Source organism: Episyrphus balteatus, chromosome 1 (genome assembly GCF_945859705.1).
Source record: "Episyrphus balteatus chromosome 1, idEpiBalt1.1, whole genome shotgun sequence".
NCBI classification, from domain to species: Eukaryota; Metazoa; Arthropoda; class Insecta; order Diptera; family Syrphidae; genus Episyrphus; species Episyrphus balteatus.
Window position 1 is genome coordinate 125961603 of NC_079134.1, and position 16470 is coordinate 125978072.

A 16470-nucleotide genomic window follows, 5' to 3' on the forward strand; every position below is an offset into this window, starting at 1 on the left:
TATCTTGTGATCGATGGTAAATTAAACTTTTTTTTATTGTAATAATAAATAAAATAAATAGCGATATAATGATTATTCGATAAAAAAAACTTTCGAATTTTCTGAAATTCTTTTTCTCATTCCGGCTATTTATGATAAAAATTTATAGAATTGTTAAAAAAAAAAAATAGTCTCTTTAAATTAAGAACAAACATAAAAAAAACTATCGTTTGTAAATCTGATTGTATTCATAAAATTAAACAACAATTTATCATTCCAAATAGAGAAAATATTTTCTTCTTCGAGTATTTGTTAAGATATAGGAAGTAATTTTCCAATTTAAACAAAAAGAAAACTAAAATTAAAAAAGAATTAAAATTAAAATTATTGCGCCAATAGAAAAATTATATTTACGAAGACATTCGTATTCCATTGCAATGATGTTTTCATTTTTTGTTTTGTTGAAGTTTTTTTAAGTTAATCATTTAGAATTTTATTAAAAATAAAAAAACAAATTATTTCCAATGGCGCAGTATTGTAAGTTAATATACTATACACAAAAAACTATTTCATTGCAATAAAAAAAAAACTATCAACGAGTGTAAATATTAAATAAATTTTGTTAGATTTCAATTTAGTTTCTAATAACAAAAAAAAATTAGTTTCTATACAAAATGTATAATGTTTTGAAGAAAAAATAAAATCAGTTTTATTCTCTTATTCTTAAATAAAATTTTATAAATAAAGTAATTTTTAACAAAAGTTCAATTATAACAAACAAACAAAAGATACATAAAATTAATATCACTTATGTTTTAAGTAAACAAAATTAAACAACAAAATGTAAAAAAATTAAAAAGACTGCTGTGATTTAAAAATATAAATAAACATATTATACCAATATTAAACAAACAAAAAAAAAAAAAACATTAAAAAATTGGTTTTATTTTATTTATCAATTGAAAATGTTGGTAAGTTACTTGTTATTTATTACATTTTTCCTAGTTGCTTAGTATCGATGGACTTAATTGTATTTCAGATTTTAGTACGAGTACATTATTTATACTTACTATCGTGTTTACTTATAAATATTAGTACGCACCATATCGGCTTTTTTTTTTAGGGTTTTGAAATCTCCAAAACATATCCGTTTAAACAGCTTATATCTGGAGGCCAACTTAAAGCTGGTGTTGTTGCATTTGCTTATTTACTAATAAGTAACACTTATAAAAAAAAAATAAAACAGGTAAATATTAATTAGTTTATTTATTATAATTTTATTTGAAGCTTTGAAAGTAACACTTAAATTTAAAAATATTATATTTTCTTAAAATAAAACAATCGTATACAAATTTATTTTAAAGAAAATACCTATATAGTTTTTTTTTTTTAATTTTACTAAACACATAATTATATGAATGTATTATGTTAAGTGCTTCAGAATTTTCCATTTATTTAAAATATTACTTTTATAAAAATCATTTTGGAATTGTTTGTTCAAGACTTAAATAATCCGCAACAATAAATGCAAGTTATTTGAAAACGTATTGACTATCAAAAACAGTTTTTTTTTATTTTCAGTATTTTGTATATTTTGATGACGAAATAAATACAGTGCTGTGTTTATTCATTCCCTGATTGTTGTTGCTCATTCTATTTGTTGATAATATTTTCGAAGAAAATTGATCAAAATATGAAATGCTGGATGACATTATTGTTCTTACATTGAGTTTGTGGATAATAAGTTTTTGACTATCTGTAAAGAAAATTTTATTAGTTATTTCTTGATATTTCGGTACCAATTTGTATGCTAAAAAATTCAAAATCAAAATTAACTTGAATATTATGTAAGGTACTTTTTTTCTGTTTTACCAAAGTGTTATACTTCATATAAAATAAACTGGACCCTTAATTTAAAAAAAAAATCATCATGAAAGTATAAGGTATTAATTACACTGGTCTGCAAAATTTAACTTTTTTTTTCTCCTTCAAATAATTTTTTGATATTATGAAAGATTAGACTTTCTTGAATCTAAATCTGGTTTCAGAAAAATTCTATCAGGTACCATTTTTGTAAAAATGATTTTTGAAAAATGTGGGTAGTTTCTAAAAAATCAACCCTTTAGATTTATTTGAACTCGTGCAAAATTAAAACTATTTGTAGCATTGAGCTCAAATTTGGAGGACTTATTCCTCGTGATATGGCCTATAGATTGACATCAAATATGTCCTTTTACATTAATGTTTACTCATATTTTAAAATACTGATTTATAAAAAAAGCAGAAATATCGAAATCCTTTACTTTTTAGTAAATCCAACATGAACAAAAACACCTTAATTAAGGAAAATGTAAAATATCAACGCCAATTATACTTGAAAAGTCAAATATGTAAAGAAAACCATAATAAAATACATTAAACAAAATTTTTACGTGTTTTGTAATTTTATATACTCTTTATCTATTTAGAAATATCTTATTTGTTATAAACCATTTGATAAACTGCTTTGTAAAGCTTCAGATTTGTTTCTCCTAGAAACAAAAGTATACTTTTCTTATAGTTTTTGATGTGCTGAGTTAGAATCCGAAGTCAAAAAAATTCTATCATGTGAGGATTTTAAGATATTCGCATTAAAGTATCACAAAATCAAGTTTTTTCTTAGAAAATCTCAACAAAAACTACTATATCTAACAAACCAGAGCTGACCGAAATTTTTTGAGTTCGGATTCAAAATCAGCACACTAAAGTCCATAAGAAAAGTATATTTTTGTTCTAGGGAGAAAGATATATTAATTTTTAGAGATCAGTTTTTTTTATGATAAGATATGCCAGACCTATTAAACTTACTTAAATTAAGATATCTCGGAGAAGAAAAGAGATATTGAGAAGATTGAAACTGAATTTGAAAGAAAAAAATAAGTTCTTTTATAAACCGTAACAATTTTGAAAAATATTACATTATGCCAAAATATTTCTTCGAAAACAGCAAAAAAATGGGTTTTTGAGATTTTCTAACGGGAATATCTAAAAAACGTGACGTGCTAGATCAATTCTGACTTCGGATTCGGAATCAGCATACAAAAATCCTTTCGAAAAGTATAGTTTTATTTAAAGGAGGATTTCCTTGCAGACCAGTGTTATCTATTATTTTATAGTAGGGGGAAGTGGTCACCCTTCGTACACGGTCACCCTTCGTACAGTGAGCATAAAACAAAAACTAAACGGTATTCAAACACGTGCTTACTAGTGTGCATAGACATAGTAGGCGCCGAGCTACTAGATAAATTTTGAATCCTAAGTGCAACGGATTCGGTCGCCACAAGACTTTTTGTGTTTTTTAGTGCTCTGAGTAATTTTTTTATGTACATTTGATGTCATGTTGTGTTTAAGTTAAGTATGTTTTTGGCTAAACAGTAATGAAGAATTGTTGATTGAAGTGTTAAATTTGTGTTTTAATTATAAATATTGCAAAATCTCAGTACATTTTTTCAAAAATCGATTTTTCTGCATCTACAGCTTGGGGAGCATTCGTACAGTCAAATATGGGGCACATTCGTACGCATACGTATGCCCGCCAGTAAATTTTCTTCAGCAGATAATAATCAAAACACGGAGTTTGTTGATTCCTTCTTGATAAAATAAAAGTCTTCGTCTTATAAAGAACTCTTTAATAACAACAATAACGTCTGAGCTTGATAACAATTTAATAAGGAATACAAATATTTTAGAAATTTTCACAAAACAAATAAACAACAGATAAATTAATATTTATAACAACAAGTAATTTGAGCTGAGTGGATTTTGTACGCAAATGAATATTCTAACACTCCTCCTCATTTGCTTACCAAACCACATTTGTTTCGTAAAAATTCAAGTCGAGATGAAGCAAGAGGTTTTGTAAGCATATCAGCCAACATATTTCCTGAAGAACAGTACTTACATAAAATGAAATTTTTATCAACATAATCTTTAACAAAATAAGTTTTTGTATCTATATGCTTGGATCTATTGCTTAGCTTCTCCTCCTGAATCAACTTTAAACAACTCTGGTTATCTTCGAATAAAGTAGTTGCAGTAGACTGTTTGCAGTCAAAAGATGAAAGAAGTCCTCTTAACCAAACTGCTTCTTTACATGCTTCAGACAAAGCGACAAATTCAGCTTCTGTGCTGGATAATGAAACACAAGTTTGCTTTCTGCATGTCCAGCTCACAGGACCTCCATTCAATAAGAAGATGTAACCCGAGTTTGATTTTCGGGATGTTCGATCTTCTGCCCAATTTGCGTCTGCATAACCCATCAACTTTTCTTTTTCTTCGTGATTTTCAATTCTGCTCAGTTTAAGTTTAAATGTTGAAGTTCCACGAAGATATCTAAGAACTCGTTTTAGCTCTGTCCAATCTGTTTGGCTTGGAGAACTAGTCTTGCTAGCTAAAATCGAAACTGATGCAGCAATATCAGGTCGCGTGTTAGTTGCTATATAGAGCAAACTGCCAACTAACTTTTGGTATTTCTCGTTGTTCATAAGAGGGCTTGAGTCTTCAGTTTTCCCGTACCCTGGATCAAGTGGAATTTTGGAACTCTTTGAATTTTGAAGGCCATAATCTTCACATAGTTTTTCAATGTATTGCTTCTGCCGAACACAAAAATTCCCTTGACCGTCCTTGATTACTTCAAGTCCTAAGTAGTGATGTATATCTCCAAGATTTTTTATTTCAAAGTGAGATTTCAACAGTCGTTCTGTGTCTTCAATGCATTGCTCTGAAGTACTCGCAACGATGATGTCATCAACATATATAAGAAGATAGATTGTTGTCTTGCCCTTTTTTCTTGTAAACAAACATCGATCTGATTTGCTCTGATCAAATCCGTTTCCAGTCAAAACTTCTGATATTGTTTGATTCCAAGAAAATGCTGCCTGCTTCAATCCATAAAGACTTTTTTGAAGTTTACAAACAAGATGTTGATCTTCAGATTGAAATCCAGGAGGCTGCTTCATATATATGTCTTCATTTAACTTACTGTTTAAAAATGCTGACTTCGCATCAAAGTGCTTTACTTTCATTTTTCGGTGCCCAGCTAGTGAAAGAAGAATTCGGAAAGTGGCTTGTCTAACAACTGGAGCAAAGACTTGGTCGTAATCGGTTCCAAATTTTTGACTAAAACCTTGTGCAACCAATCTTGCTTTAAATCGTTCAACTTTCCCTTCAACATCACGTTTAATCTTATATATCCACTTGCAACCAACGATATTCGCATTTTCTGGAGGTCGGACTAGAGTCCATGTCTTATTTTTATTTAGTGATTCCATCTCTTCTTCCATTGCAATTTTCCATCTAGTATTTTGTTCACAAGTAATGGCTTCTTTGTAACTATTTGGCTCTTTAATAAAACAAACTTGTGAAACATTGTTTATACAACTAGTGAATCTTTCCGGTGGTTGCCCTTTATTTGATCGTGATGATGACCTTATTTCTTTCGTAACCTCTTCATCGGGAAATCCTTCGAAATTTGATTGGCGTTCTTCAGAATTTGTTTCACTTTCATCATCATTGATCTCAATTGTTGTAGGTTCATTGATCTCAATTGTTGTAGGTTCATTGATCTCAGTTGTTGTAGGTTCATTGATCTCAGTTGTTATAGGTAATTGCTTTAGATGTATTTCTATTTCGCTACTTTCACTCGTTTCCAGATTTTGATCAGCAATTGTAGGCTTCATATTAACAAACTTGACATCACGACTAATGACAATTCTTTTCGATGTCTTATCGAGTAGACGAAACCCCATCGAGTTCTCATCATATCCGACAAATGTTAATAAAGAAGCTTTGTCATCCCACTTTTTGCGTTTTTCTTTTGGGATGTGAACGAATGCGCCTGATCCAAAAATCTGAAGATGCTCAAACCTAGGCTTACACTTATGCCAAATTTCAAAAGAAGAAGTAGGTAAAACACTAGAAGGCAAAATATTTTGAAGGTAATTAGCAGTCATTACAGCCTCGCCCCAATACTCTCGACCTAGTTCAGCATCCAAGAGCATACATCTCGTCATTTCAACTAAAGACCGATTTTTTCTTTCGGCCGTGCCGTTTTGCTGTGGGAAATAAGGGGCAGTATACTGATGAGCTATTCCTTCGTTCTTCAAATACTGCATGACTCGTCTATTTTTATACTCTCCTCCGTTATCCGATCTGATAACTTTAGGCTTTTTGGAAAAACGAGTTTTGACCATTTCAACATATTCCTGGAGACATTGAAAAACATCTGACTTTTCTTTTAGGAGAAAAACTGTAGTAAATTTGCTAAAATCATCGATAAAAGTCATAAAATATCTTTTGCCCCCAGGTGTTGTATATTGCATTGGCCCACATAAATCACTGTGTACCAAATCTAAAACTGCAGTACTTTTGCTTTTTGAATGAGAGTTAAAAGGCAAGCGAGTCATTTTGCCTTTCATGCATATTTCGCAGACATCAGAACAACAACAACTACTTATAGGAAATTTGGATTGACTCACCAATTTCTTGACAGCATCTAAACTTCGATGTCCTAGCACCCTGTGCCAGTAATGTATGCAGTACAATCTGTTTGAAATCATCATTGCTTGTTGTTTTCTTGTACTTTCTCTTAGTCTGTAGAGATTACCAACTAAATCAGCTATCGCAACTATTTCCCCTTCCGGAATCTTGATTGTGCATAGCTTCTTATCAAATTTGACGTATAGTCCCTTGTTTACCATTGCTCTGACAGAAATTAGACTTCCTTGGAACTCAGGAACAAAAAGTACGTTCTCCACTCGGATTGATGTTTCTCGGTCTTCGACTGTGATAAATAAGCGACACGTACCTTTTCCACTTGAAGTTATTTCTTGACCATTAGCGAGAACGACTTTTTCACTTCCTGAGTGTTCATCAAACGAAATGAAGTTGCTGGCTTTATTCGTGATATGACACGTTGCCCCGGAGTCAACAATCCAACCATTCATATTTTCGGAGCAGGACATCAAACAAAATTCGTTCGACGTCGTTACTTTATTAACGGACCCCTTTGGTTGGTTTTTCTTCCATTGGGCATATTGGCGACATTCTCGTTTGACATGACCACTTTTCTGGCAAAAGAAACATTTTTTGTTAAACTTACTAAAATTGTTTACCTTCAGCACAGAATTCTTCTCTACACCCATGTTGAAATTTCTTTTACAGCATTCTTCCAATAATTTCGATTCAACTATCGCTAATGTAAGATCGGAATCTTGCCTTGCTTCTAGTGCAGTAACTAATGTGTCGTAAGACGATGGAAGACTGCTTAGTAAAACTGCTACTCTCCATCTATCGGACAATACTTCCCCCAACGCCGTCAGCTTTTCACACAATGTCGTCATCTTTTCAATATGAGGTTCCATCTTCTCATTTTCATTTAGCTTGATACTGCAAATTTTTCTCATTAATTGGACCCTATTAGTCAGGGTTGCTTTTTCGTGGTAATTTTGCAGGTTCACCCACGCTTCTTTCGCAGTTTTGGCTGCCCTGATATGGACTAATTGGTTGTCTTCTACCAATAATCCTATCATGCTTTTTGCATTGCTATCCGCTTTGAGCCAAGCATCTGCATTTTCCGCAGGTTTCGCGGTGTCGATAGCTTTCCAGGAGTCATCCCTCCTTAACAGTAATTCGACCTTGTACTTCCAGATATGATAATTGTCTCCATTGAGTTTAGTTACACAACTCTTAAAAACGTCCATCTGGGCCCATAACCTGTTGATTCCTTCTTGATAAAATAAAAGTCTTCGTCTTATAAAGAACTCTTTAATAACAACAATAACGTCTGAGCTTGATAACAATTTAATAAGGAATACAAATATTTTAGAAATTTTCACAAAACAAATAAACAACAGATAAATTAATATTTATAACAACAAGTAATTTGAGCTGAGTGGATTTTGTACGCAAATGAATATTCTAACAGAGTTACAGTTTTATTGAAACGAAATTTAAACCTCTATAATAAGTATTTCGCATTCTATAGTGAATAAAGGTTGGTATTCTTATATATGTAAATAATAATTTCTTTCAGAATCATCGAATCGCGAAAAATTAAGTGTTTTATTTGTTTTTGTTTTTTTCTGAGTCAAGTTCAATTAATTGATAAATTAATAAGTAATTAAATGTTTTAAAACTCATATTTGACATTTGACAAATCAAAAGTTAGTCAAATTAACGTTTTAAATATCCTGTACGAATGTACCCCATGTGCTGTACGAAGGTACCCCACGGGTGGGGAGGATTCGTACAAAAATCTAATCCCAGTAAAATGGCTATAACTATTTAAGCCTTTGATTTAGAAGTGTCAAATTTTTTTCTAAAGTGTAATAATATACATGTTACAAATAAAGTCCATTTTCTCGAAACTGGAGTGAGTAAATAAATAACTAAAAAAAAATAAGTAAAAACTGTACGAAGGGTGACCACTTCCCCCTACAGTAGAGCTTTACATGAGACCGTGCGCCAAATCTGGTCAGTGGCAGATATAGGGCGACATGAGCATCAACTCCTTAATACAAAGGAGGAAAAATTAAGATCTGGGGTTTGATTCTTCCCAATATAATACCAAAATTAATGATCGGTTATAGTTAAATCGGACCTTAAACGCATATAAACGAGGTGAAAATCAGAGGATAAAATGTTAAAAAATTGGAACCTGACGCCCTTGTTATGCAGATCGAGCTTTATTTTAACTGAATCCTGTCGTGACTATTGTTTACTTGGCCCTCGTTTCGTATTATGTAATAGACCCCCTGGAGACATCGCCGACTAGCAAGCTCGTTGTGAGTGAGTAAAAATCGAATAGTCCTTTGTCTTGATTAAATATGTGATGCAATCTGACAAAGATTTGGGTTTTACTTATGAGAAACAAAGGTTACAGCAAGAAATTGAAGATTGTACCAAAAGGTGAGGAGCAAACTAGCAAAAACTTCCTGCATACTCAGATTTAGGAAATTTCGTTGTGTGGGTGCTTTCTTGACAGACCTGAAGATTATTTTCAAATAGCTTTTCTGTAGACAAATAATGATCATTAATTAATCATTATATATTAATATTGAATGATTTTATTTTACATAACGTTTCTAGCTAAATAAAATGTAAATGTCATTAGATAGAGTCAACAATATTGTCATCTACTCCATCGTATTAAGGGCAGTAACAAGACAGGTGATTAAAATGTAGTTAAAATGGCTCCAAACTAACATTGATTGAGTCTATCAAACAAAAAACTAACAATAGTTTAGTTTTTAAGACACTAATTACTCCAAACTATATAATTTACCAAATAACTTCAAGAACAATTTAGGGGCTATCCACTGTTATTAAAATGTCCTAGTCCTAGAGGCACGTGTCGCATGCGCTTGTATGTTCAAAGGCCTATTTGTTTACATTGCATGTCAAATTGGTAGTATGTTTTCAAAGTGTTGAAATACTCTATCAAAAAAGTTCCTTTTGCATTTGTATATTCAACCAACTAAACAGTGAAAAGAAGTTTGCAAAATGAGAATATTTCAAATTACAGGTCTAGTCTAACGTCCGCCATGCAATATGTTGGTGTCGATATAAGCCGATTTAAATAAAAATATGGTTCATTCATTCTTAAACCTGTCATCTCTTTAAAGCCATTTAATAATTTTCAATAATTAAATTAACAGACCTATTAAACTGAGTTCATTTTTTATTTGGAGTAGGTCATATCACTTAAAAAACCCCCTCATGAAAAAAAAACTAACCTAAATGAACCCGCTTTTCCACCTTGTCGACCATAAGCTCAATCTTGTTCTATTGTACCTACACTAATGTGTCTCAAACAAGGGGAGGGGGAGGGGGGTTTGGTGTCGTAGGTAAATGATGACAACACAACCACTACTGTACAAACGGTAATTCCTTCAAATGTAGGTCGTAAGTTGACTTGGAAATTTATAGTACCTTACCTTCTAAAGTAAAAAGTGAACTGACCCAAACTTATACCTTCCAAAGCTTATTATTTCACCCTTTCGTGACGTATTTTGGAAGCCAAGTATAACGCCAACACAATTCCAAGAATTTGTATAAATGCAATACCAAGTCCTACACCGATAAGAATTACTGCATTCTTGTCGATACGTTCTCTAAGTTTTCCAACACATCCATCCTGTGGAATAGAAGAATATAAAAGCAAACGAAGAATTAGTTATGTTTGTTCTTATAATTTTCTCAAAAGAATTCCTCCTTACCTGGAAGTATTTATCTCTTCCTGATGGCGCAGCGTCAGCACAATTACCAACAGTTTTGTCGATTAATTCCGGTCGACAGCAACTGGCTCGTAAAGTCTTATCTCGGCTCATTTCTCGCCAGTCCGCTGGATTATCAACCCCACAACACATCAGTTTCATTTGAATATTATCCCAAGCTTTGAGATCATCATCGTTGGAACGTTTTATTGAATCCATCAGTGAATTCTTGAGAATCATTTCGAGATCTGATTTGAAGACTATCGCAGCAATACCAACGGCAAGTTCAACAATAAAGATAATACCAAGCAGGACAGCATACTATTAAAAAAATCAATAAACAAGGATATACACCTTCTTTTTTTCTGTTGAAAGGAATGATTGATTGATATATTTATAGTTACCAATATAAGCAATGAGGGGGACTCCTTAATGGCACCGAAGCAACCCAACGATGCGATAAGGAATATAATTGATCCAGTAACAATAAGGACTATTGGGGGAGCTGTTATTTGTCCCTCGACAAAGTGGTTAAACTCATTAACGTCAGCCAGAACTAAGGCTCCAGCTATTAAGATGCCAAGACCCGATAACTGTGTGGAATGAAAAATTGTTATTAATTGAGTGGCTAAGACAAAATTGTGTGGTTCTATGTGGAACCATGGTATTCCTAGGAAATAAAAAATGTACCTCCTGGTGTATGTATACAAAAAAGTTGGTTAATGACTATACACAAGTTTTCTAGGACTTACTCAATTATTAAACATTTTGGGTTATTTTTGAAGCTTCAATATTGATTTGTATAGGTTGTTATTAGGTTAACTTTACGTAAAGTTCTAGTGAAACAAAGGTTTTTCCCAAAAAAATATGTTTGACCTTTTTTTAAATGAGAAAGTCATAACACTGTTCATTGTTCATATTTGACTTTAAAAAAGAAATTGCGTGTTGGATTTTTTAAGAAAGGTCAGCACATTAACGTAGGTTATCGCTATATACAATCAATTTTACTGGCACTATTTTTGGGCAAAAGAATGAAAAAATTAAGAGTCGGTTAACTTTTTTTTTCAATTGCCATTTGAATAATATTGTATCACTGGTACACGAAAGAGCAAAAATATCTTCGAAACAGAAGAAACACAGCATAGAAAATGTATTTAAATCACTCAAAATGACTACATTAAATTTTTGATGAGTTTCAAGAACTTTATACATTAACTTTGTAAACGAAATGGGTAGCTCCTTAAAAGAGGATTCATTTTTGGAAATTCGTTATTGCGAATGGTTAAGCTAACTGACCAACTTTTAATTTGAATACTGTTGATTAGATGAAACCAAAGAAATGTGCAACGCTAGTTTTAGTCTTTATTTTAAACTAAAGTTTCTCTTCTTAGACCAGTGCCAAACACGATTTTGAAGGACAACGGGTTAAAAAAAAATTATTAGCACAAAATGAGTGATGAGAAAATGAAGGATTAACCTCTGTCGGCACACGGGTGCGAATTTGGCACCATAAAAATGGAAAAATAACAATTTTTCAAAAAAGTGGGTGCAAACATGTCTATATGATGTTGAGAATATGTTTTTTTTTTTGAAATTGTGAATACAATATTCGAATTCCTCGGAAAATTCTACATCAATTTCATATGCGTTTTCTCTATAAAATGTGAGACATAAAAAAGTTCTAGCGACATGAAAAAGTAGAAGCCAAATTCGCACCCGTGTTCCTATCATCACGTCACAAAAAAGAGGTGCGCCTACAGAGGGTTAATGGTATAGATAAGGCCAATTATCGATTGAACCACAGCAGATGGCCGGAAGTGTGGTCGGGTAGGGAAAAAAAAGGGGAAGTGTGTGATTAAAAGAGGTCTATTTCTGCATTTGATCGAAAAAGTTATGAGTAAAAGTTGTACCTAGATAAAAAAAAAGATCTTCAACTTTTATGTAGACCATTTTTTTACGAAAAAATTGAATTATTCCTTACTATTCCAATACATATGTAAGCTTGAATTTTGTATAAAGAAAAGTATTAGTTTTCGATTTTAAAAATTTGTTTGTTGAAAATATTACCTACCTAATGTTAAATAACCTACAAAAATTCGATGTAATTTTTTTTTAGTTTTGAAAATTTCAAAGCAGCATTTTTTTCGCTGAAATTATTACTTTAAAATGGTGTCGAAAAACTTAACTTTGTAGAAAAAAATACTGTGAAAAAAAAAAGATTTTTGGATCAATGTTTTCAGTAAATGCCAGGTGTTTTACATTTATTATTTCTTACACCGATTTCAATAGTCTGGTAGGTTTTTGTTAAAACTGATAACTGGCTATTAAATACGCTATGTATTAGGGAAAAATTGTTTTTGTTTTTAGTTTTAAGCACAAGAAATGATTTTTTGAATTTAATTTTTGAAGATCAAACTACAAAATTTTAAAAAGGAGGGCTTGCAATTCTGTCTGTTCATCTTAAACTTTTGTGTTTTCTGGTATTCTCCAACGTGGTTTTTAGTTTGCCTTATTCCAATTTTGAAAAAATTTACTTTTTCAGAAAGGCTTCTTAAAAATAAGGTCTATCTTTTTTCTGCTTCGAGTATTTCACAAATGAAACCAAAACAAGTGCACTTACCTCACCGAACCTAAATTAAAAGGAGAATGGTCATTTTGGACGTTGAGCGGCCATTAATGAAATTTGTATCAAATGAAAGAGCCATGGCTTAGGAAAAACTTTTATTTGGAAGTTTTGCTATATTGCTTTAAGAATGCAAGATATTGCAATAATAGTATTGTTAATGCATCGTTTAATGTGTTAAGGAAAAATTTAATTATAATTTTATTTTAAATATATAATATGAAGCTCTTTTATTTTCCCTGAACTTGAAGATATTGATCTTAAAAATCCGACCAATAGAACTCGTAATACAAGATTTTTAAGCCAATCACTTTTGTTTTTGTTCGATAGTTTTTCAAACTATTCAAACTAACAAAAAATTGAACAACAAAACTCTCAACATAGGCTTGAAATTGTTGTTTAAAAAAGCTAATAGTTTGGGTTCTAGTGGTTGGATATTCAAGATTAAGGTCTTCAGAGTCAGGAAAAATGACAGAGTATCATAATATGCACTTAAAATACATATTTAAGTTACAACATAGAGACAATTTGCATAAAGTGTTAAATGTAAAAATGCATTTTATCCGTTTATCTGAAGTACGTCACAAGGATAAAACTTCTGCAAAGCATATGTAAGACTTAATAACATCATAAAATAACAAATTCATTAATGGCCGCGTAACGTCCACGTTCCATACAAAATTTCCCATTCTCCTTTATTTATTTTATCTTTCAATACAATTTTTTTTTCCAAAAATCAACAGTTTCCCCACACATTGTGTTTTTTTTTTATTTCTAACTTTATCACAAACGACTAGTCACATAATGGAAAATGCCAAAAAATTGGGTCCCACAATTCTGTCTGTCTGTATACCTCGAGTAACAGTCTAATGTGATTTTCTTCAAACTTTGCAGTTAACATTGTTAGGTGAATTGAAATTTTTTTTAGGACCAAAAGTAACGGTACCTGCCTGGAAATAAAACAGAAATTTTTTTCCAAAAACGGCTCTAACGATTTTAATAAAAATTTTTGTTGTCTAATAAAGGTAAAAAACAAGACTTAACTTTTGAAAAAAAAAAATTTGCACCCTTTTTAAACCATTAGAACAGCTATATAACCATTTTTTTGGTTTCTGAATATCTAGTTACATGACTTATGCCAAATTTTGGAAAATTTTCAAAAAACACATTTTTGGATTTTAAAATAGGTAGGTACATACCAATATTTCAAAATTTCTTTTTGAAAAATCATATTTTGAAAATTGCTTTGGGTCATTTGTTGAAACGAAACTTAAATATTTAAGTAAAACATAAACTCTTATTCTCTAGTTTTTCCTCTACGTAAACTGTCACATAAGATTTTATGCAGAACTTAAATCCTTAAGTTTCTTTTGAGTAAACGGCTCTTAGTGAAATATTTCAAAATTTAGTTTTTAAGTGTTTCCTTATTATTTCTTCAAAGTGGCATGTCGACTTTTTTTGTTGAAAAATGTTCGAAAATTTTTATATACAAAAAAAAGAACGATTTTCAAAATTTGTTGTCTATATAAATTCCTTTTCATACAAGAAATCAAATGGCATACTTCATTTTGTGATTAAAACAGTATCTCATTAATAAAAAAAGAATCAAATTATAATTTTCCTAAATTTTTTTTCTTATAAAAAGCTTAAAAGAGCTACTTTTACCATAAGAGCAAGTAGCTACGTGCGACTCAGCAGTGCATTTTATTTTTTATTTATTAAAAAAAGCTTTTAAACGTCATTTATAAATCAAAAACCGAAAATTTGAATATTTTTTGTTAAATCAATTTTTCGGATCTTTTTTTGGAAATATATTTTATGGTTTAACCCTTTCGAACCCAAGCTATGAAAATCAATATTAAAAAATGTTTTTTCGGTTTTATCGGGTCAAAAACATCACAACTAAGAAAAAAGTTATTTTCCAAAATAATAAATAGCAAAACTTATGTGTTTTTTTCTCATGTTATGACCACCAAAAAAAGTCGGAGAACTGAGAAAATAACTTTTTATGAAACTACAATGTATGCTACTTCTTCTAAGCAAAAAAACAAAACACTTTCTGCATTAACATTTTTTATATCTTTTTTCAAAATTATGACTATATATATAAAAAAAATTTTTTTTTGCAAAAAAAAAAAATGTGAATTTCAGTCCCTTTCTTGATAAAAAAAATTAAAGGTATGATATTTGACTAACTTTTTGTAATAATCCAGTAACTAGGCATTATTATCTTTCAATTAAGCCATCGTAACCTAAAAAATTGTTTAATTTAATATTTTTTACGAATTTTTAAAACAATGTTACATGAGAGTAACGCTGGGTCCGAAAGGGTTAATAACTTAAAAAATATGGCAAAGTTATTTTCTTAAAAAATTTTCTTTTTAAATTATTTTAAAAAAAAAAGATGGTTTAAACCATTCTTAAAATGTTTCTTAAAAATTCATTTAAATGGAAAAAACCAAATCTTACGAAGCTCAAATTCATTTATGATTTCTTTTTCTAATTTAGTGTCTTGTTTTCGACAGTCAGAAGTACTCGTATCATTTCATATAAATATTTATTCATTAAGTTTTTAAATTTTAAAAGACCTTCAAACAAGTCTTTTAAAACGAATACGAATTTAAGAAATTTATTTGTAGTCCTTCGAGAAAACAGTTTTTTTTTCCAATAGGTACTTAAATTTGTTTCAATTCAGACGATGTTAAAATATTCCCACAAATTTTCGTTTCAGAATATGTTAATTTAGGGACCTTAAATTTGAAATCACCAAGCTCATCAATTAATTTTCACTTCAATAAACAATGTTAATTTTTTTTATTTTTAAGAACAAAACTTCTACTCACAGCAAATATTACATTAAATCCAAAAAGTATGTATTTTATAGTGGACATCCCACAATTTCTCATTTTAAAATTCATTTTTAAGTTTTTATTTCAAACTAAACTATACAGGTAAAAATATTTTTCTATAACCAAAACTTTTAGAAGACCGTTCGAAGTCGTGGCTGAAATTCGACTGGACACTGTTGAATTCTTTTTTAATTCAATGAGTTTCATGCGGCACGAAAAGCGCTAATGACCCCAAATAAGAGTATAAAAGAAAATTGTGGAAAGTCCACTAAACTCCAATGATATTGGTCAGTTAAGGGTTGAATAGAAAATTCAAAGGGTGGTTAGTGGAGAGTTCTGTTTATTTTTTTTGGTTTTCATTCACAATGAATGGAAAATTTAATTTCGTAGGGACATGTATGTTTGTAATAGAGGTTAAGTAGAACACTTCTCTCGTTTCACATGTTCTTTCCTCCAAGCTCTAACTCTTTACCAGGGTTATAGTGAATATTGACAGGGATTAGAAATAAATTGATTGAGTTCAATACACGAAGGTATTTGTTCATTGGGTAGTCAAATGATTTATTATTTATTTAAAAGAATTGCGCTAAACATTCACTCAATCTTGGAAGTATGTAGTTATTTGATTTATTGGGTCAGCTGGATTGGTATGTTAATGGTAATTCGTATAACCTAGTCGACTTATTAAAAATTCATGGCTCTAAGACTAAGACCGAGTGAAGACTAAGAGACTTTCTTGGCAGTAGTTATTGTCCCATGGGACATT

General features: G+C 30.7%; 1 protein-coding gene and 1 long non-coding RNA gene across 2 annotated transcripts in view; one reads left to right on the top strand and one right to left on the bottom strand.

The window, feature by feature from the left end:
- The window catches only part of LOC129906832 (uncharacterized), a 179884-nt gene that overhangs the window by 137360 nt on the left and 26054 nt on the right, over positions 1 to 16470 (top strand). The window lies entirely within an intron of this gene.
- Positions 1248 to 15853, bottom strand: LOC129906828 (CD151 antigen). Its single transcript, XM_055982765.1, has 5 exons — positions 15699 to 15853; positions 10637 to 10825; positions 10236 to 10553; positions 9991 to 10153; positions 1248 to 1731 (listed from the first exon to the last, which is right to left on the bottom strand). Exons 1-4 carry the CDS (start codon positions 15771 to 15773, stop codon positions 10004 to 10006), a joined length of 732 nt encoding a protein of 243 aa, XP_055838740.1. The 5' UTR covers positions 15774 to 15853; the 3' UTR covers positions 1248 to 1731; positions 9991 to 10003.